The 23,016-nt window shown below is 42.8% G+C and overlaps 1 protein-coding gene and 1 long non-coding RNA gene across 5 annotated transcripts in view; one reads left to right on the plus strand and one right to left on the minus strand.

The window, feature by feature from the left end:
- The window catches only part of pard3bb (par-3 family cell polarity regulator beta b), a 144,568-nt gene that overhangs the window by 44,319 nt on the left and 77,233 nt on the right, over nucleotides 1-23,016 (minus strand). For all 4 annotated transcript variants that reach the window (XM_061791267.1, XM_061791266.1, XM_061791268.1 and 1 more), the window contains 3 exons: nucleotides 17,848-17,958; nucleotides 17,090-17,464; nucleotides 5,802-5,916 (listed from right to left, as the gene is read on the minus strand). In XM_061791267.1, the coding sequence (XP_061647251.1) occupies nucleotides 5,802-5,916; nucleotides 17,090-17,464; nucleotides 17,848-17,958 (601 nt within the window). The remainder of the gene's footprint in view (nucleotides 1-5,801; nucleotides 5,917-17,089; nucleotides 17,465-17,847; nucleotides 17,959-23,016) is intronic.
- Nucleotides 7,986-23,016, plus strand: part of LOC133486328 (uncharacterized) — a 37,512-nt gene continuing 22,481 nt past the window's right edge. Inside the window, exons 1-2 of the long non-coding RNA XR_009790991.1 lie at nucleotides 7,986-8,089; nucleotides 22,761-22,783. This is a non-coding gene — a long non-coding RNA (uncharacterized LOC133486328). The remainder of the gene's footprint in view (nucleotides 8,090-22,760; nucleotides 22,784-23,016) is intronic.

A 23,016-nucleotide genomic window follows, 5' to 3' on the forward strand; every position in this document is an offset into this window, starting at 1 on the left:
CCCCCGCGACTCGACCTCGGATAAGCGGTAGAAATGAATGGATGGATACTCTAAGTTAGTATATCACACTAATCATTAGAACCATCTATCAGTGGTTAAATTCCAAAGCAAACAGAGTCAACTGCGTTCATTACTTTCTTTATTCAGTCAGTGAGGGCATAGAATGACTCTTCAACATGCAGTTTGTTCAATGACGACACAGATAATGCATTTGAAACAAACAAAGACGAGCAGATGAATATCCTCTGGCAAATGGGGGAAAAACTATTTTAGTCTTCATATACCGCCATAGTGAATATAGTAACACATTAATAACATAAAAGTGAAGATTGTACATTGTTACTTCAAAGGTGCCACAATTTAGTGTGCGACATTTTACTGTACTCTATTTTCCCTCAGTGTGAGTGATTAAAAACATAGACAGATAACAATGGATAAACCCATCAACTACTTCATGAAAAAAAATCTGGAAAATCCTATTCAAAGTACACTTTCCCTTCAATCTATAATGTGCAATTTATCAATTGATGTTTGAGCCACTGTGGTAAACAGTGTACAAACAAATCTCTTAACCCTGTCGTTAACTATGAGCTACACTCAGGCACAAGGTTTATTGCAGTCGCTTCCCATGAAAGATAGAGAGGTTTCATCCTATGCATGTACAAAAGCCAAAGATAGGACACCTATTTTATTTTATAATGGCTGAGATCACATGGGCAGATCGGAGGTTGCAAAGTAAAGTGTTGTGTGCTTATGCACTTGTATAGAACTAAGGGCAGGGAGGAAGGGGAGAGAGGTTTTGTCTGCCTCAGAATGACCATAAAAGGTCTGATAAATTATGTATTATTCGAGGTTTGTGGCATATCCATAAAACTGTAGGCTTTTCTAACATGACTGAAAGCAGAACTAGCAAATTGAATGATTCCCTCTAACCAAGCTTGGCAATGATTGAGGTCTTTAGGCTAGGGAAATGTACATACAAATCAGTAGATCTGGTTAGCGTTAATAATCAAATCATTATTGGTCAAACTAAATCATACTGTAGCACACATAATGAGCCGAAACATACTGCATATACAAATGTGAGGAATGGTGTTGAAGAGCCAGAAACTAAAACTTAGTTCAATTCATAAAGTGATGTAGTTTGGCAGCGCTGTCCACAGGAAGAAAAACTGTATGCCCACAGTTTAGAGTGTCTATTGTTTAAAGTGAGAGAGGAAATAAGGATATTAGAATTTTATTCTTTCAAACAAGCATGTTATGGGAATTGTGGGATGGGATTTTCCCAATTCGTGAGTCACACAATAGTGACGAGCAGAGAAGGAACGCTGGACGCCGTTCAGAAGACTGAAACCTTGAACTGAAAGAGAAACAAGCCCAGAAACAAACAAACACACGCACACATACGCATGCATGCGCACACTCATTCCAAACGGAAATCTGTATCAAATCTGGAAGCACACACAACTTGCAAAACAGTCTACACTTCGTACTGGGAATGATGTCTTAATCAACAGGATATAATACAAGGTTAACTTAAAATAGCACGACTGACAATGGCACATGTTGGCCTTGCATTGTGCCATGTCCCAAAAGTCGTAAATTAATGAAACAGCTATTTGTCATCACTAAGAACATGTGTAATGCAGACATGTCGAATCCAAGAATATGTCAACAACGCACAGCTAAAGCAATATTTTTGAGATTGAAATACCCAATTACTTTCAAACTGGCACTTCTGAGATAAACTAGTTGCATCATGACAGCTCTCAAATGATGAACACATACTGTACTGAATTGATTGCTCCCTACGGCTATTCTGACAAAAGAATAATTATTTTTTATATGTGGACAGTGGACCCTTGGTATTCTAAACTTTTGTTTTGCATTTGAAGACAAAGTGGAAAAAGGTGATGAATGCATCATTACAAAAAAACAAGACCCTAAAAGTAAGCTTGACTTGACGTTTTATTGTTTTCAATTTGTAATATTACAAATTACTTACTTCGGCTAATCTTCATTCTTCTTCTTTCCAGTGCATGCCTCCATCTTTCTAACTGTTCCTCCAGCTGCTCCCTGCTTTCACTGAAGATCACAATGTCATCTGCAAACATCATGGTCCACGGGGATTCCAGTCTAACCTCATCTGTCAGCCTATCCATCACCACTGCAAAAAGGAAGGGGCTCAGAGCTGATCCCTGATGCAGTCCCACGTCCACCTTAAATTCTTCTGTCACACCTCACCGCTGTTCTGTTGCCCTCGTACATGTCCTGTATTATTCTAACATACTTCTCTGCCACTCCAGACTTCCGCATGCAGTACCACAGTTCCTCTCTGGGTACTCTGTCATAGGCTTTCTCTAGATCTACAAAGACACAATGTAGCTCCTTCTGACCTTCTCTGTACTTTACCATCCACATCCTCAAGGCAAATAATGCATCTGTGGTACTCTTTCTAGGCATGAAACCATACTGTTGCTCGCAAATACTCACTTCTGTCCTGAGTCTAGCCTCCACAACTCTTTCCCATAACTTCATTGTGTGGCTCATCAAATTTATTCCTCTATAGTTCCCACAGCTCTGCACATCACCTTTGTTCTTAAAAATGGGCACCAGTACACTTTTCCTCCATTCCTCAGGCATCTTCTCACGCACTAGAATTCTATTGAACAAGCTGGTCAAAAACTCCACAGCCACCTCTCCTAGATGCTTCCATACCTCCACAGGAATGTCATCAGGACCAACTGCCTTTACATTTTTCATCCTCTTTAATGCCTTTCTAACTTCCCCCTTACTAATCATTGCCACTTCCTGGTCCACCACACTTGCCTCTTCTACTCTCCCTTGTCTCTCATTTCCTCATTCATCAACTCCTCGAAGTATTCTTTCCATCTATCTAGCACACTACTGGCACCAGTCAACATATTTCCATCTCTAGCCTTAATCACCCTAACCTGCTGCACATCCTTCCCATCGCTATCCCTCTGTCTGGCCAGTCTGTATAGATCCTTTTCTCCTTCTTTAGTGTCCAACCTGCCATACATGTCATCATATGCCTCTTGTTTGGCCTTTGCCACCTCTACTTTTGCCCTGTGTCGCATCTCAATGTATTCCTTTCCCCTCTCCTCGGTCCTCTCAGTGTCCCACTTCTTCTTAGCTACCCTTGTTCCTTGTATGATTTCCTGTACTGTGAGGTTCCACCACCAAGTCTCCTTCTCTCCTTTCCTGCCAGAAGATACACCAAGTACTCTCCTGCCTGCCTCTCTGATCACCTTGGCTGCAGTGGTCCAGTCTTCTGGAAGCTCCTCCCGTCCACCGAGAGCCTCTCTCACCTCTTCCCGAAAAGCTGCACAACACTCGTCCCGTCTCAGCTTCCACCACATGGTTCTCTGCTCTGCCTTTGTCTTACTAATCTTCCTTCCCACCACCAGAGTCATCTTACACACCACCAACCTATGCTGTCGAGCCACACTCTCCCCTACCACTACCTTACATTTGGTAACCTCCTTCAGATTACATCGTATGGACAAAATGTAATCCACCTGCGTGCTTCTACCTCCACTCTTGTAGGTCACCCTATCTTCGTGCCTCTTCTGGAAAAAAGTGTTCACTACAGCCATTTGCATCCTTGTTGCAAAATCTACCACCATCTGTCCCTCCAAGTTCCTTTCCTGGATGCCGTACTTACCCATCACTTCTTCATCACCCCTATTACCTTCACCAACATGTCCATTACAATCTGCACCAATTACAACTCTCTCTCTGTCTGGGATGCTCAGAACTACTTCGTCTAGCTCCTTCCAGAATTTCTCTTTCACCTCTAGGTCACATCCTACCTGTGGGGCATAGCCACTAATCACATTACACATAACACCCTCAATTTCAAGTTTCAGCCTCATCACTCGATCTGATACTCTTTTCACCTCCAAGACATTCTTAGCCAACTCTTCTTTTAAAATAACCCCGACTCCATTTCTCTTCCCATCTACACCATGGTAAAATAATTTAAACCCTGCCCCTAAACTTCTAGCCTTACTGCCTTTCCACCTGGTCTCCTGGACACACAATATATCAACCTTTCTCCTAATCATTATGTCAACCAACTCCCGAGATTTTCCTGTCATAGTCCCAACATTCAAAGTCCCCACATTCAGTTCTAGGCTCTGTGCTTTCCTCCTCTCTTTCTGCCGAAGAACCCGCTTTCCACCTCTTCTTCTTCTTTGACTTCGACCCACATTAGCTGAATTTCCAACGGCGCCCTGCAGGTTGACAGCGCCGGTGGCGGACGTTGTTAAACCGGACCGATCCGGTATGGAATTCTTTGGATGAACGGTCACATTTGTTTGGCAAAGTTTTAAGCCGGATGCCCTTCCTGATGCAACCCTCTGCATTTATCCGGGCTTGGGACCGGCCTACAGTTTGCACTGACTTGTGCCCCCCATAGTGCTGCATTTTTTATCATTCTTCTAATACCTTTCCAAAACAAACAACTAACAAGATAACATAGGTGACAAATTAGATGTGCCATAAATGGGGGCGACTGGTAGGCTTTGTCCCCTTTTTGTATTCTCTCAAAGCTGAAAATGAATGTCAGCCTCTGAGGCATGTTAATTGGTCTCCCTACCTGATTTATAAACAATAAGAGTTTCTAATGTGGAGTCAAGTGTGGCTATTGATTCCATGAAGAAGGAGGTCGCCCTTGCTGTAACCAAACCAAATTGCTTTGCAGGCATAGCAGTGTGAATGCATTGACATTTAAATGATCTAAGTATATCGGCAAATGAAACCTTGTATATTATGTTTTCCGATCAAGACGTTCTGGTTATAGCCATGGCCTCCAACTGAAGAATGGATTATTAACATGGTGGAAGGGGAAATGTTTTTAATCATTTTAGTCTCAAAAAGGAGGCATGCTTTCTTTGATAACAGGAAAATATGAGTTCTTGCAACAAGAAATATACTGTAGTTACCAAGACTGATTTGAATTATATCCAAGAATAGATTGCCATTCTTAGTTAACCTTACCAGCTACTGACAGTATTGTACAGCACAGAATAAGTTTCCAAGAATTCTTAGAAGTTCAAGTTATCTCAATAACCTACAGTTTTACAGCACATTTTTTAAATAACACACACATACAACATCATAGTGGTTTGTCCGTCTATAGTAAAACTATATTGTTTGAAATGCAAGGTAATGCAAATTAAGTGTGGGGGGTGATTTCTTATTAGCACATTGATAATGTACTGTTATTCAAGAGATACGTTTGAGTCAACCACAGATGTGGAGCTGTGAGGATGCAACAAAGATCTTGTGATTTGAGCGGCTGGGGAGAGGGAGCAGGTGGATGACAAGCAAAAAAAACTTATCTGTGGTTATTCTATTGTGCTATACTGTACATTGTATTCAGTGTGTAATTATACATTAACACACATACTTGAGATCAATGGAAAAGCTGTAAAAAAAAAAAAAAATGCACTCCAACTCACACTGCCTACTGTGACAGAACATTCCACTGTATTATAAAGTATCAGTTCTACAGTCCTAATGCCCCTTTCAACTGACATCCATGGAGCAGGAGCGCTCTAATAGAGGATAAAATGCTATACAGGTTTCATTTTGGTACCCAGGGGGTTGGGAGTAAAAAAAACAAAAACAACAACAACATTATATTTAACCCTTGAGGTCTGGCATTTGCAGACTCCCGCACGATGACATCTCATCTCATAGAGCGAGTGAGAGAGAATATTGAAAAGCTAATCAAATGGAAGGAAGACTTGTTTAAACATTTAGATCCTTACCCTTTCCTTTTCATTCCCTAGACGTCGAGGATCCACCTCTTCATATGGGGGTACCATTCCCTCTCTCTTTGCCTGCTGGTATTCTTTTCTTAGCTGTTGGATTCGGTCCATATTGCTGAAAACACACAGGAAACCCAGGAAACTCTTGAAACAATAATAATAACAATACATGTTATTTATAGGTGTCTTTCTAATTGCTCAAGGTCATCGTTCAAACTATGAAAATGTTTACAAAACACAATGCCAGTGAACAAATATACAGTATGGACAGACGAAAGGAACAGTGAGGTGGATGGAAAAGAAACATCTGTGATTGTAATAGGAAGATTGTGAATGGCGTTGAAAGAGCAAAATCTTTTAAGGATACGGTCGATGAACAGGAGTCAATTAAGATGCTAAAGATCAGGAGTGACTTGATTCACCATTGGGGTTCTAGTTGCAGAATTCTAGACAAGTTTATGGAGAGATTGTGCCATACTGAAGTAAGGAGAAGAAAGCAGCAGCGGCCCTAGAACGGAACCTTGGTGAACACCAGCAGTGACAGAAAGTTAGTGGGATATGACAGATCCAAGTCGAATGAACAGAGTGGCCAGGGAGATATGATTTTAAAGCAGTACAATAATGCGTTATGAAGCTTATGAACGCACATCTGTCAATAAGATGCTATGAGAAATACTTATGCATGGTTGACCAGGTTGAAAAAGCTCCACATGGTCCCACAGATACACGCTACAATCACATAATTGACATGAATAACTGCAACAAACATGGAAATGATTTCATAGCTACTGACGAAGAGAGACTGAAGAAAGGACAAACAACTAATGACAACGTTGTGGTAAATAACAAGCAACATCATTGGCCAATGTGACCGCATGGCTTTCACTTTTACCTGACACATAAAAATAAATGTATATTTAAACATCTTGTAAACTATTCTATTCTGTGTGTTTTAATGTTGGCTGAGCATTCTCAATGCCACTAACTCAACTAGGTCTGTAGCCCAGTGACATTTTTCTTTCTGATAAAGAAAAGAGAGATCAATTATTTACTCTTGCAAGGTTACACCAATAATAATTTTATAAATGTATAAAATGAGTCGCAAAAATTTGGCTTGGTGTTAATAACGCTGATATGAATATTAAAATAATCTCTTCCATTAGTAATGACATGAGAATTATAGATCTACAGTATAATCTTAAATAAGAAATGTCATTAAGACCGATGAATATTTACAGGGTTGATGATGAGTAAGAAAGCTTGCTTTAGTGATACATATTCAAAATCTGTTTAAGATGAAATAAGTATGGATGTGGTGAGGCTAGCAATAGTTTAGATCAATTGTAAATCATAAATATTGAATACACTGAAAAATATTCAGCCAAGAGATCTGCCAAATCCCAAATCATTTATAGATCATCATTATTTATTTAAAATTTAATGTCTGGTGGACCAAATAATAAACATAAATAGTAAGAAAAAGAAAATACTAGAAACAATATAATTACCCCTTATTGAGCTTCATGTTTAATATGAAAGATATCAGATGCTGTGCGAGTTTAGGATTCTTGTGTATATTATGATCCATAAAGTTTTAGTGGTGGGATTCAATTAAAAAACAAATAAATAAATCACCAATAAGAGGCATTTCAGTTCAAATACTTTATGGTGCACCCTTCCATTGAGGCGTTAATTCATTGAAATGAAAGCATGAAATTCCTGGTCCTACTATATACAGTATATACTGTATACAGAGTATTGGACCATCTTTTTTGGCACACAAGTCAATTTCTGAGAGAACAGTGCTTTTAGAAGAGAGAGTTGTAGTCTGTGTGTTGTCCCTGATGTCCAGTAGTAGAAGATCATTAAGCTCTGTGTCGTAAAAGGAGGAACCAGACGAGAACAATGAAGACCGATCAATGTTATCTGTCTCTTCCTGTATCTTGCATCACTGTCACTCAGCTGTTCTCTCATACTGATTTCTAGTGGATATGGAACACACGCAACATACGTGTGCACTAAACCATATGGTAAGTTAACCACAAGTAAATAAGTGAATTATGTGTTATCCATTGTTTTTAGACAATCCATCTCTCCAACCCTCCCACCGTTCTCCATCTCTTCATCATGTTTATTTCCATCTCCTCTGCCCTGGCTCCTCCTCACTTCCCTCCCTCATCTCGGCCTTCATCATTTGTCTCCATAATCTCCCGAGCTTGTGTTTTGCACTAATTAGCTGACATCTTCACTAATGAAGTTCGACAACAAAAGATGACCAAAGATGGCAGGTGGGTCAGAAAGGAACGGCACTGGAAAAAGGAAATGTGTGTAAAAGAGAAAGAGACACTCGTACAGTGTGATTGTGTTATGAGATTTGTACTTGTACTCTCGCAGGTTGTGCCAAGGCTCACTTTGCTCTTCAGGCTAACAGGAAGCGACATGTTTTTAAAATGCAGCTGACAGGATATGACACCGCTCCTTTTGCAGCCCCATATAAGCACGGAGAGTAATTACGCTTCTGTCGACTGCCATGACATCAATCGGAGTGGCTGTCTTAATGTCTGCATGTGCTACACTCAGTGGTAGAAAAGGCTGGCATCATGTCTTCACGGCGGTCTGAGTGTTTTATTCAACAATGAAAACAATACGCCATAAAATTATGTAGACAGGTCTTCTGCATGTTCATGAGCTGCTGCAGGTGGTAGAGTGGCTGGCATAAAAGTCTCTTAGGCATGCTTTCTGTCTACTTTACCCTTTGACTTGGCAGGAGGTTTCTTAGTCCAATAAATCTACCAACAGGTATGTTTGTGGGTGAACAATTAAGCGTGTCCACTGTCCAAATATCCATCCATCCGTTATCCATTTTTCATACCGCTTAAACTCACTAGGGTCGCGCGCGAGCTGGAGCCTATCCCAGCTGATTCTGGGCGAGAGGCGGGGCGCACCCTGAACTGGTCACCAGTCAATCGCAGACTGTCCAAACATCCTTCCATTTTGTATATCACTTGTCCTCATTCATCTGAGAGTGATTGTCTATATGTGCCTTGTGATTGACTGGCAACAGGTCAAGAGTGTAGGGTGAGGGTTCGGGTTGACTCGCTTCTTTTGCTAAAGTCGGCTGCCTTCGGGTCACCTGTGACCCTGAACCTACTGAGGTAAAATACAGAAAACGCAGTTTATATATAATAGCCTATTGCCCCTTATGTGTCCAATGTTTTTAAAGGGATGATACAAAGGTTACAAAAAAACAAACTGTCTGCATCAACAATGGGGCTGCAACAATTATACTAATAACTTGAATAACTCAATTACAAACAAAGTCGAAGCAAAATCTCTGCTTCAAAGCTTCGCGGGAATAAGTTTTCCACATGGATTAATGTTACTGTAGATTCACGTACAAATATGTATAATATACAGTATGCGTGATGGTGGCAAACCAGGAGGAAAGAGTGCATAAAGGACAGAATGTCCAAAGCTTGGGATCATTCCACACTTTGTTGTCAAGTTGTGTGAAGGGGACTAAACCTTGAAGAAGATTATGAACCATACATAGAATGCTTTCCTATCCACAGTGGTTAACTTCTTGTGGACTTGCGTAACAATTATCATACACTTAAGTTGAATATCAATTTTAAAAATGCCTGTAAAGGTGCTACAGGTTTAATGATGGCAACAGATTGAAACAATCCTGTCTTGGTTCAATCTACATTTTTTTCTGATGGGGAATAATGGTATCAAATTCAAATAAATCAGGTTGATCTGGAACAGACTGTATTTGACCATGGACGTTGCATGGTAAACTTACCCTCAACACTGTCATCAAAAGTGAAACATAGCATTTTTATTGATTAAATCATTGTCAAAAATGTCTTGGTGCAAAAAAACACAAGACTACTCATTTGTCTGTCCACGAGTGCCTCTATAGCCCTTTGAAATGAACGGCGTGTCCTTCTATCAACCCAAGAATAAAGTCCCTGCCTGTGTGTGCTTTTATAATGTAAAATTGTAGGCGGATGTGCTTTACATGAAATGTATTTTTCATTGCGGACTACTTGTGCAAATAGAAGGGGAAATCATAAATGGGAGGAAGAAAGTGCAACAGGGTGAAGAGCGGCCTAGAAAGGCTTCATTGAAGGAAGGAGAGCAAGGGGGTGGAAAGGAAGGCAGATGAGTGCCTCTTGAGAGCTTTCCTTATTAGCCAGGCTGAATCATTCACTTTGAGTCCAGGAAAACACACATGCAGGCCCTTTTCACAACGACTCCCCATCGCTTGCCCCCCCCCCCCACCCCACCTCTTCTCATTCCTCTCTTTTATTCCTCTGTACATTCTCTGCACCCGGCATCTCAATTTTGTTGATCCCCTATTTTTCTCCACTTTCACATCTCTCTTCCCAGTCTACTTTGCCCTTTTAGCTCTCAACACTCAATGACCCCAATATCAGCATCTGCTTAATAATCCCAACACATTCACGTAATTTTTCTTCCCTAAAGTGTCCCTCGCTAGTCGCTACCGTTTATTTATGTGGGCCCATTCCGGTCTCATTTAAACCCCCAAATGTTGCCCCAAGAATCCCCCTTACAGTCATTCCGATGCTCTAAACGCACATTGTCTCTTCCATTTCCTCAAAATCTTTTCTGTCTTTTTCTCTAACCCTTATCCAATCTCTATATTCTGTGGCTTTTTCATGCTTTTAGAACTAAATCCCCCCTTTTCTCAACCACTTCCTTTTAATACTTTGTTCTTTTAGCTTGGAACACTCATTCTAGCTCTTTCTTCTACATAGCTATTTTCTGCTTCCTCCTTTCCCTGTTTTCTTTTCTTTTACTTCCCTTCTCTTTATTCCTAATCCTACTTGACCTTCCATTTGGCCTCCCTTTACTTTCAAGACACTTCAAATCCCTCTTCTTGCACATACTCATGATGGTCCTTGAACCTCCTTAGGGGTTACATTTTTCAACTAAAAATGCATCTAAATTTTCTACTGGATTCCAATATGCAATAAAAACAATGTGTCGCAGTGGGTTATGACTATCAAGAGTTTCTAATTTCTTACTTTTTTTTTTTTTTACAATTTAAGACAAATCGCATTATCTAACACAATTTGTACCAACATTTGGTTGACATTTCACGCCTTCTTTTAAACTAAATTACAAGTAATCCTCGATCCATCCATTTTTATACTGCTAATCTCGAGAGATGTTGGACTCTCTTTCACTCTGGAGTTGCCCACGGTGACAGGCGCCGAGCAGGTGTGGGTATACTTATTGTCCCCCGGCTCGGCACCTGTACGTTGGGGTTCACCCCAGTGTACGAGAGGGTAGCCTCCCTCCGCCTTCGGGTGGGGGGACGGGTCCTGACTGTTTTGCTTGTACCTATGCACCAAACAGAAGTTCAGAGTACCCACCCTTCTTGGAGTCCTTGGAGCGGGTGCTGGAGAGCTCTCCCGCTGGGGACTCCATCGTTCTGCTGAGGGACTTCAATGCTCACGTGTGCAATGACAGTGAGACCTGGAAGGGCGTGATTGGGATTGTACAACCAGTGGCAATCCTATATCTCCTCAGTCAGGGACCAATCAGAACGCGAGCGGTGTTCTGTTATTGGACTTCTGTGCTCATCATGGATTGTCCATAACGAACATCATGTTCAAGCATAAGGGTGTCCATACGTGCAGTTGGCACAAGGACACCCTAGGTCGCAGTTCGATGATCGACTTTGTGGTCGTGTCATCGGACTTGCGGCCCCGCATGTCTTGGACACTCGGGTGAAGAGAGGGGCGGAGCTGTCAACTGATCACCACCTGGTGGTGAGTTGGCTCCGATGGTGGGGGAAGATGTCGGTCTGACATGGCAGGCCCAAACGTATTGTGAGGGTCTGCTGGGAACGTCTGGCAGAATCCCCTGTCAGAAGGAGTTTCAATTCCCACCTCCGACAGAACTTTGCTCATGTTCCAGGAGAGGCAGGGGACATCGAGTCCGAGTGGACCATGTTCCGTGCCTCCATTGCTGAGGCGGTCGGTGCCTGTCGTGGCGGCAATCCCCGCACCCGTTGATGGAGGCAGCTGATGGGTACCGGCTGGCCAAGCGGAATGCAGCTTTGGTGGTCGCTGAAGCAAAAACTCTGGTATGGGAGGAGTTCGGTGAGGCCATGGAGAACGGCTTCCGGACGGCTTCGAGGAAATTCTGGTCCACCAGCCGGCATCTCAGGAGGGGGGAGAAGTGCGCCATCAACACGGTGTATAGTGGGGATGGGGCGCTGCTGACCTCGACTTGGGACGTGTCGGTGGGGAGAATACTTCGAAGACACGCCACCGACACGCCTTCCCATGAGGAAGCAGAGTCTGGAGTCTCTGAGGCGGGCTCTCCTATCTCTGGGGTTGAAGTTACGGAGGTGGCCCCAGGGGTGGATGAGATTCGCCCAGAGTTCCTAAAGGCTCTGGATGTTGTGGGGCTGTCCTGGTTGGCACGCCTCTGCAACATCGCATGGACATCGGGGACAGTGCCTCTGGATTGGCAGACTGGGGTGGTGGCTCCCCTTTTTAAGAAGCGGGACCGCAGGGTGTGTTCCAACTACAGGTGGCTCACACTCCTCAGCCTTCCAGGCAAGGTCTATTCAGGGGTGCTGGAGAGGAGGGTTCATCGGGAAGTCAAATCTCAGATTCAGGAGGAGCAGTGTGGTTTTCGTCCTGGCCGTGGAACAGTGGACCAGCTCTACACTCTCGGCAGGGTGCATGGGAGTTCACCCAACCAGTCTACATCTGTTTTGTGGACTTGGTGAAGGTTTTCGACCGTGTCCCTCGGGGGATCCTGTGGGGGGTGCTTCGGGAGTATGGGGTACGGAACCCCCTGATTTGGGATGTTCGGTCCCTGTACGACCGGGGTCAGAGTTTGGTCCGCATATCCGGCAGTAAGTCGGACTCGTTTCCGGTGAGGCTTGGACTCCACCAAGGCTGCCCTTTGTCACCGATCTTGTTCATAACTTTTATGGACACAATTTCAAGGCGCAGCCGAGGTGTAGAGCTGGTCCGGTTTGGTGGCCTCAGTATTGCATCTCTGCTTTTTGCAGATGATGTGGTTCTGTTGGCTTCATTAGGCCGTTATCTCCAACTCTCACTGGAGCGGTTTGTGAAGCGGCTGGGATGAGAATCGGCACCTCTAAATCTAAGACCATGCTCCTTAGTCGGAAAAGGGTGGAGTGCCCTCTCCAGCTCGGGGATTAGATCCTTCCCCAAGTGGAGGAGTTCAAATATCTTGGGGTCTTGTTCACGAGTGAGGGAAGAATGGAACGGGAGATCGACAGGCGGATCGGTGCAGCGTCTGCAGTGATGCAGACTTTATATCGGTTTGTTGTGGTGAAGAAGGAGCTAAGCCGAAAAGCGAAGCTCTCAATTTACTGGTCGATCTACGTTCCTACCCTCACCTATGGTCACGAGATGTGGGTCGTGACCGAAAAGAACAAGATCCCGGATACAAGCGGCCGAAATGAGTTTCCTCTGCATGGTGTCCGGGCTCTCCCTTAGAGATAAGGTGAGAAGCTCGGTCATCCGGGAGGGGTTCAGAGTAGAGCCGCTGCTCCTCCGCATTGAGAGGAGCCAGATGAGGTGGCTCGGGCATCTGTTTAGGATGCCTCCTGGACGCCTCCCTGGTGAGGTGTTCCGGGCACGTCCCACCGGGAGGAGACCCCGGGGACGAGCCAGGACACGCTGGAGAGACTACGTCTTTCGGCTGGCCTGGGAACGCCTCGGGATCCCCCCGGAAGAGCTGGATGAAGTGGCTGGGGAGAGGGAAGTGGATGGATGGAAACTGCGGAAATGGTAAGACTAAAGTCATCTAAGATCAAACATTTTCTATTCCTGGACAATTTTATCCCCGTTATCTTCAGTCAAAAAGTCAGTCATGAAATGAGGGCTGGCATTTAATGTTTATGTTAATGGAGGTCAAACTATGGCAGAAGTTGGCAGTGTCACTTCAATTGGTGAGGGGCCAAAACGACACATTGCTGGTGCTACGGATACTTTTTATAGTGCCTTCTGATCCTTGACAATAATTTGCTATTGATCTGTCTTGCTCATGTGATCTGTCTTGCTCATGTGCAATAATAATCCTCTCTCTCCAAAGTGATGGCATTCTAATTGGTCAAGGGCCAGAGGTTGTTGTTGTTGTTATGGTAACCTGAGAGCACTTGGGGTGGTTAGGTGGTGGTGATGGTAGTGGTTGGGTGGAGATTGGAGGGGCGGAGGGCACCCACAAGACTGTAGGGAGCACTAAACCAAGCCTTTCTCAGTCACTTCAGAAAATTGACAGTGTTTGACATAGTTCCACCTGACTGTGTATGTGCACACGAAAGAAACTGTGTGTATGTGTGTGTGTGGGGGGGGGGGGGGATTGCACACTCCAAATCAAATCCTCTCAAGAGCAACATACATGGCTTGTGTTGAATTATCTTTCACATTCTAGCCCCCTTCTTGCTTCCCTCTTGCCCCCCTGGAGTCTCAAATCAAGTACAATTATTTTTGTATATTTGTAATTCTGCATTTAATAGGTTTACCAAATGAGACTGCATTAAACTATGTGCCCTTTGCAATAATACATTTTGGAGTAGTTGGGAGTAAACAATGCGCCATATTAATGCAGTTTGTTTGAAATAATTGCCCTTGAAAAGCACAGTTGTTGTGGAAAATGGATTTTGGGACAGAAGAAATTAACAACTTGGACAATACACAGAACCAGATGCCTGTATACAGTATAAAGTTCCTAAGTGGGAAATTATCAATTAAATCCTTATTTCAAATATATTGTATAGTCTTGAAAAGCTATTTATCTCACTTTTAAATTATGGCTCATTTTCTCACATGTATTTTGTTGTTGTTTGGCGCATATAAAACACTGTTCGTCACCAAAAGAACACCATACCTTTTGGGGGTATTTTTCTTCAGCTAGAAATGGGGCCTTAGACAAGGTGGAGAGAATTATAAACAATTCCAAATAGCAGTCAATATTAGTAAATGTCAGGGAAAGCCTACTAGAGCAACCAAACTTGGTTTGTGGTAATGAGAGGCATTTTAAATGTTGGCAGGTGTGTACTGATTCATATATGAGTTTAAAATGTACTGGTCATTTCTAGGCTTTACACTATCAGGATTTTTGGGGCCGATCACCAATCAGCAATTTTTATAAAACGATAACCGATCACAAGATGGAGCAATGTGTCTATTTACATGACTTGTTCATTTATGGTATATACTTGTGTACTGTATACTGAGTAGTGTATCTTCAAAATTATTCTCTAGAATTTTGGACAAAAGTTAAAACATCAATGACCTCTAGGGGGCATTCAAGGATTGGCCGGTGACATAAATTTAGGTCAAATCAACATTACAACATGAAAGAAAAAATGTGTGCTAACTTACTGTAATAAAATCACTTTAAGAAATACTGTTAATGACATGCTTACGCTAACCTTTTCACTGTCCCGGCTATATGGATGGGTGTTGTCCAGAGTTTGTGTCCGTTTGGCTTCCCCCCCGACCCCACACTGCGTTGCTTGAACGCTGCACGCTCCTCTTTGTGTACATTCTTCAGGTGCCCGATCAAATTTGTTGTGTTGAAGCATTTTGAGGACGTTCCCCACGACGTACTTCAGTTGTGCACAGACTGCAAATAACTTACGTGTTGTTTTTCTGAGACACTGCAAAATAGTCCCACACCGACGACGCGTTTTTAAAAAACTTTACAGGCTGTCAGATAGTTACAGTACTGCGCCACAAGAAACGTGACAAGGCTAAAAATAAACTAGCTTTTGGATTCATACACGACGAAGACTCGGAGTAAATGTATTTTGCGCAGCCGATTGATGACGTCATTGATCGGATCGGCGGATTACAACATGAAAACCGATCAGCATAAAATGCTAATTATCGGCCGATACCGATCAGATCGGTCTCTTGTTATTTCTGAACACAGCAACATCCCAGCTATAAGAGGTTGTGCACACTTGTGCAACCTCATTATTTCAGTTGTTTATTTTACTTCCTCTCTCAAAAATATCTCTTTTTTTTCCAACTGTGTTGTACAGGTTGGTGGAAAGAAGTTATAAATTATTTATTTTGGTCTCATTTTTCTACATCATAAAAACCCATTTGAAAAGGGGTGTGGAGACTTTTTTTTTTTTTTATCCACTGTATAAGCATATTCTGCTGTTGCTACCGGGTCTAATTTTGAGGTTCCAGTACCCCTCAGGTGCTGAAAAAGCAGGAGCCTGAATGGAGTGTGCTGGTGTGGGATGAAGATTTCCATGACTTGAAAAACGAGGCTTGTCATCATTGAAAGCAATTTCAATGCACAGAGAGAGAAAGCTATTGAGATGAGATTGTACAACCAGTGGCAATCCTATATCTCCTCAGTCAGGGACCAAACTCCATCCTTCAAGATGACAATGCTCGCCCCCACAGAGCGGTGTTCATCTGATACTCCCGCCAGAATAAGGGCGCACAAAGAATGGAGTGGCCTGTAACAGTGCTCAACTCAACACCAACAGCAGTCAGGTGATCAGCATTAGAAGGTGTTCTGGCTGTGCACAGTTCTTCCAAATGTGCCGAAGACCATTTGTTAAAAGATTGCATTGCAAAATTATCAATGGTCTTATTTAAATCCTTGTTTCGGATAAGTCTTGAACTATGCAATCTGGATGCCAAACAGCAGTCAATAGCAGGACAATTAGATGTTTTGCATTGGCAGTAAGTGCATGTTATTTACAAATAGGGCATCATTTAAAAGAGGGGAAGAAATGGCTTTTCAACAGTATACAATACATTTGAAATACGCATCTTTACAGAACGATCATGACTAGCGAAAATCAGCAAATAATTGACCGCGTGAATAAGTGGCAAAATACCACCAATAAGCGGTTTCTGTGAAAAATGAGCGTAGGTTCCCCCCAAAATAAAAAAAGAAATAAATAAAATGAAAAATATATTTGAACAACATTTGATCAATTTCATGTTCAAACTATCAGGCCAGCAACCCGCAGCATACACAGGGATTTATGTTGCCAGCAGAGGGTAATATCACCCAAAACGGCAGCCCCCTGAGATTGACTAATTATTCTATTTAATTCTTATTCCACAAATGCAATATTAACCAGAATACCATGTTTTGATTAGTGGTGGCACCTACAAAGTATTCTTGTAAAAAAAAAATAAAACCATTTTTTTTTTTTTTATTTAAAAAAGGGTTTAGTTCCCCTTTGAATTTTTACAGTTTGCAGCACAGACAGTGATTTGAGTCCTTACCTGTCATTGAAAGTTGCACACACAGGAGCTGTGGTAGTCCCAGCTGCCTTTGGTTTGTTGACCTTTGCATAAAGCCTATCAAACGGGTCTTCAGGTATGGCTCCTGGGTCACAACTACGATTGGCTTGCCCAGAAAAGGTTGATGGGCCTTGGGGAGAAGGGGTCCTGACATAGCTATGCTGAACTGTATTATGTGGAGAGGATTGAAGCTGTGGCTGTGCTGGTGAAACCATATTTCGGTCCTTAAAGGATTGTATTCGGGCATAATTGGGATCTGTGTCATCATCCTCAACATTTTCATATATGGCTCCACCACCTGCAACTTGTTGGTCTTTGGAGTGGTGCTCATGCAGATCTGGATGTCCGGCCTCAATTCTGACAGATGGAAAGAACAGCTTTAGTTAAAACATTTGAAACATTGGAAACAGCAGAGTATAAAGAAAAGAAAAATGACTGCACCAACAACTGTCCACGTTTTACTTTAGGATGTTTGGAAAGACTGTGATTATGGGCCAGAAGACTGTGTGAAAATTAGGACATTTCTAATGAAACTACACATAACTGCTCTATTGGTCCAGGGCTCAGCTTTGAGAAGCATGGAGCAGTGAGGAAACAAAAATCAATGTAAAAAGGAACAGAAAGAAAGAAAGAAAGAAAAAAAAGATTAGCAAAGGCTAATTACAGTGTTTATGGCAGAGGCCTTTTTTTTTTTTCCATTCCGGAGAAAACAACAATGGGAAAAATAACTTATTCCCCACCTCTCACGCTCGTCTTTCATCCTCTCAAATTCCAGGTCAGTCAGAGTGTCTGACTTCTGACGGTGCAAAGCTGCCTTGGCTTCCTTCTTGTCCTCTTTTTTCTTTCCAAATCTGATCAGGTCACAGTAATGGAAACAATAGTCGGGAGGAGGGAAAAATAGTGTATTAAACAAAGGGATCTGGGCATAAAATCATATGACAGTTTACATGAAAAAGTAGTGAGTCACCACAAGAGCTTCTGTACATATTGGCTTGTAGTCTACACATTTGTGAAACTTTGAAAATAAAAATGAAAGCAAAAAAAAAAAAACACAACCTTGGTTGAAAATCACAGAGAAGACATACATTTATGAATTCAAGGAGGCATACTTCAACTAAGAAAATAGTAATTGTGTTTTACAATGAATACTCAACTATAATTATAATTTCATATACTGTGTACCAGTGTCTAGAAAGCAAAGCATGGGTGCAGTCAGTGAATGAGGCGATCGATCAGTGCCAAAACCGAAATCTAACCTTTTATGAGCACTTCCATTTGTCTTCAAAAGGAAGTTACATTCCCACAGTGTGACTGCAGTGACACGCAGTGTATGCATTAACACCACTAAGACCATTGTTCACAGGAAATATAATGGAAAGGCATCAGCAAAGTCTGACAGGCAGCCAGTTGGATGAACGCAAAAGCTCCTGCTCTGTCATTAGTGGGAACAGAAGGATGACTTGTGAATATTCATGACCTCACACTACATTCTTTACCACCACTCATTTGCATGTGAGGATGATTTAATCATAATTATGTACACAGGTTATTAAAGCTACCATCTGTGTAAGAGAAGTTGGTTGTAGGGAAAATGTAATTTACTTGTAAGCTATTGACTTATTTTAATGGTTGATTTCTTCATAAGCAATAATGTGCCTGTATGTGCATTATACATATTTTCAATTTCGCACTGACAGAAGCACCAAATGTACTAAAAAAGATTAGTCCATCACTCTGTTCCAACACAGCTCCCTCCAAGGTCTTTCTATGATTGAACCGCATTTCAGTGCGTTGAAACTGTACTAATTCCAAATGTCTTGGGGAATTTACTGTATATGGCATCAGAGCATATAGCCGCAAAGACCGCTTAGTCTTAATTTCTACTTGATTTTAGGTGTGCTTATTTTGCCATAGGCAGGAACATTTTCTTAATTTACATGATCGTAAAATATATATATTATTATTTGCGTCTGATGATGCGGTTGTTGGAAATGTCGTGAAAATCCGTTCTTAAACCCCCCCTCCTCTCTCTTGGAAGACAGATGGGGATTACTAAATAGTAAGACGGGGAATTTGCAAAACTTTGATGGATTTTTGTAGACCCAGCAGACATGGGATCCGGGAAAAATTAGCAAATAGAAGGGTATTGCTAAACAGCATAAAGCCCATTCCGAATCAGAAAAAAAGTGTTGTAATCCTGACTTTACACCAAACAACTTTAGGGGAAGACTAGTGATGCTTTAAATTACATTTCACAAAGCACAACAAAAATCCCTTTAGTTCATCTGAATTCAATACGGTTTAGAATAGAAAATCCTGATCTAGCGTTTCCACCACAGGGCATGAAAGTAAAGCAGTGATTGTGGTCTCAGCAATACATACACGGTTTAGAGCTACAGCGTGGTATTCTGATTAACATTGCGATTAAAACAGATGAATTCATCAGTTTTCGTCCATCTCAGGGGGCTGCCATGTTTGGCAATATCGCCCTTCTGCTGTCGCAATAACAAGTCACAGTCTCTCACGCTTGCGTTGGCAATATCACATGACCAAAGCAGGAAAACAGGTTGCGTACTCCCCATGTATGCTGCGATAAGCAGCATAACAACGGGTTGATGACATGATGGTTTCAACGCAAACTTGCTAAAATGTTGTTCGAACCACCAACCAAAATTGTGGTTGTGTTGGGTTAATATGGGAAGGGAGACAGTGAGACACATTGTTATTTTTATTCAGCTGCTCTTCTGTCGCCCCTCCCTTTGCCACACCTCTCTCTGCCATCACAGCATGCCGACCCCTTAGGAAATCGCTGATTGACATTGTGCAACCGTGACAAACAAATGCAGCCTGCAAACACACACGCACACACACACACACAGAGACACAGCCGATTGGCAGGCATGACACCAGTCAGTGACACATCAATGACTTCCTGTCACATTGTTTGATTGGCAGCTAGGGTGTCACACACCCCTTTTCGAGCATGTTCTCTGTAATTATAAAACAAAAGCAAAGTCTGGTCAGAGGTTTTTGCATAATAAATCAAGAGGCAGCTCCTATGCAAAACAAAAGCTTACACGTTTCTGCTTGTGATTATAAGGCTTCTTTTAATGGTGGCCAGCGGTCTGGGTCAGGACTGTCAAGGTCTCATGCGGACCCACGGTGAATTAAATAAAGATAGTTATGTGCGCCCCACAGGACACTGTCACAGACTATTTACGGGCTACACGCAACACTACGGTAGCGCCTGCTGTGATCACGTGACCATTATGAGCCAATAAAACTGTTTGTATACTGGAAGAGATTTGCAGGATTTGCACGGGAAGACGTGGTTACAGTTTAACGCTATATATCCACAATTCAGAACTACATAGTTCTACATCTTTTCACGTTTTCAGCAAACATCTTCAAACTAGCAATAAAGTTGTAAAAGGTATTTAGAAACAAATCTATGAGTTTACTTTATAGGGTGTTCAACAAATAAACTCGAGCACAGACCAGTGCCAATCCATCCATCCATTTTCTTTACCGCTTATCCTCACTAGGGTCGCGGGCTGCTGGAGCCTATCCCAGCTATCGTCGGGCGGGAGGAGGGATGTCCCCTGAACCGGTCGCCAGCCAATCGCAGGGCACATTGAAACAAACAACCATTCGCACTCACATTCACACCTACAGGCAATTTAGAGTCTTCAATCAACCTGCCACCCATGTTTTAGGGATGTGGGAGATAACAGCCTAGAAATTCTGTCCATAAAAGTTATGAACAGAATCAGTGACAAAGGGCAGCCATGGCAGAGTCCAAACCTCACTGGAAACGAGTCCGACTGACTGCCGGCGATGCGTACCAAACTCTGACAACGGACGTACAGGGACCGAACAGCCCGTATCAGGTGGTTTGGTACCCCATACTCCCGAAGCACCCCCCCACAGGACTCCACGAGGGACACGGTCGAATACCTTTTCCAAGTCCTCAACACACATGTAAACTGGTTGGGCGAAATCCCATGCACCCTCGAGGACTCTGCCGAGGGTGAAGAGCTGGTCCACTGGTCCACAGCCAGGACGAAATCTACACTGCTCCTCCTGAATCTGAGATTCGACTTCCCGACGGACCCTCCTCTCCAGCACCCCTGAATAGACCTTGCCAGGGAGGCTGAGGAGTGTGATCCCCCTGTAGTTGGAAAACACCCTCCGGTCCCCCTTCTTAAAAAGGGGGACCCCCACCCCAGTCAGCCAATCCAGAGGCACTGCCCCCGATGTCCACGCGATGTTGCAGAGGCGTGTCAAACAGGACAGCCCTACAACACCAGAGCCTTGAGGAACTCCGGGGGAATCTCATCCACCCCCGGGGCCTTGCCACGAGGAGCTTTTTAACTACCTCGGTGACCTCAACCCCAGAGAGCCTCACATACCCCAGACTCTGCTTCCTCATGGGAAGGCATGTCGGTGGAATTGAGGAGGTCTTCGAAGTAATCTCACCACCGGCTCACAACGTCCCGAGTCGAGGTCAGCAGCGCCCCATCCCCACTATACAGAGTGTTGATGGTGCACTGCTTCCCCCTCCTGAGACGCTGGATGGTGGACCAGAATTTCCTCAAAGCCGTCCGGAAGTCGTTCTCCATGGCCTCACCGAACTCCTCCCACACCCGGGTTTTTGCCTCAGCGACCACCAAAGCCGCATTCCGCTTGGCCAGCCGGTACCCATCAGCTGCCTCGGTAGTCCCACAGTCCAAAAAGGGCTGATAGGACTCCTTCTTCAGCTTGACAGCATCCCTCACCCCTGGTAGCATTATTCTAAAATGTAATAATCATTTTTTTTTTTGTTTAATTCTTCAAATTTCTAAAAAAATAAAAAGTTAGCAAATGTATTGAAAATAATCAAATCACCTTTTATACGTTAAAATGCAACACAAAGTGCTTTACATTGATAAAAACAGACAGTTCAAATAGGAGCAGGGACAAGTATATGGGGAAAGAGTCAAAGAGGTTTTATCCAAACAGCCTTGCAAGAAAATAAACGCGCAAACTTAGACAACTAAGCTGTACTGTATGAAGCGCTTCTCAACCCCACAATGGGGCTAGCCAGTCTTAATGGGCCACGCTGTTGAGACAGGATAATATGCCCATCGATGGAACATTTTAAGTCTACCAGAGGTGTCACATTTGGACCAGCTGGCGAGAGAAGAGCATGAGGAAGGAGAGAAAGAAGAAACTGCATGCACAGCTGCAGAACATTAGCGGGATACGCACGCCACATACGCACACCAATGATTCACGGCGAGCATGAGCCAACTATGTGACGACCATCTGACTCTGTGACCAATCACAATGTGAATATTCATGATCTCTGGGCTGCATATTTTTTCAAATGTATATTTACCATTGTTAGTCTGCATGTTTTTTAATTTTTTTTTTGAATATTGTACTCTCTCGCGCACACACGCACGCACGCACACAAACACAAATGACTGGCATATCTGATTGGCAGATGGCAGCAGTCTCGTTGATAGAGCCAGCTGTCCACTTTCATTTTAATGAGTTAATGTGAATTAAAATGGAATTGCATTGAAGCCTTTCTGGTAATTTGACTTTTATTTGAGAGATACTTTGCAAGAAAGAAAAAAAACTATATATATTTGTTTTTCTTTTTCAGATGGTGCACAGACGAATGAAAAGGTAATTGCAGGTAAAAGCAAAAGTGTGAACACTGAACATGATTAATATAATCACACCTAAAACCAGACACATTAGGAATATGTCTGACTATCCCACTGCCTCCAGTGCATTATGGTATGTATTTTCTCCTACACGAATGTGGCAAATCTGAGTAGATGGAACCCTGAGCAGCACCAATTTGCCCTCTTAGTCTATAACCATTACAGGCAATCAAATGCAAATAGGGACCTGAG

The sequence above is a fragment of the Phyllopteryx taeniolatus genome, chromosome 12 (genome assembly GCF_024500385.1).
Source record: "Phyllopteryx taeniolatus isolate TA_2022b chromosome 12, UOR_Ptae_1.2, whole genome shotgun sequence".
NCBI classification, from domain to species: Eukaryota; Metazoa; Chordata; class Actinopteri; order Syngnathiformes; family Syngnathidae; genus Phyllopteryx; species Phyllopteryx taeniolatus.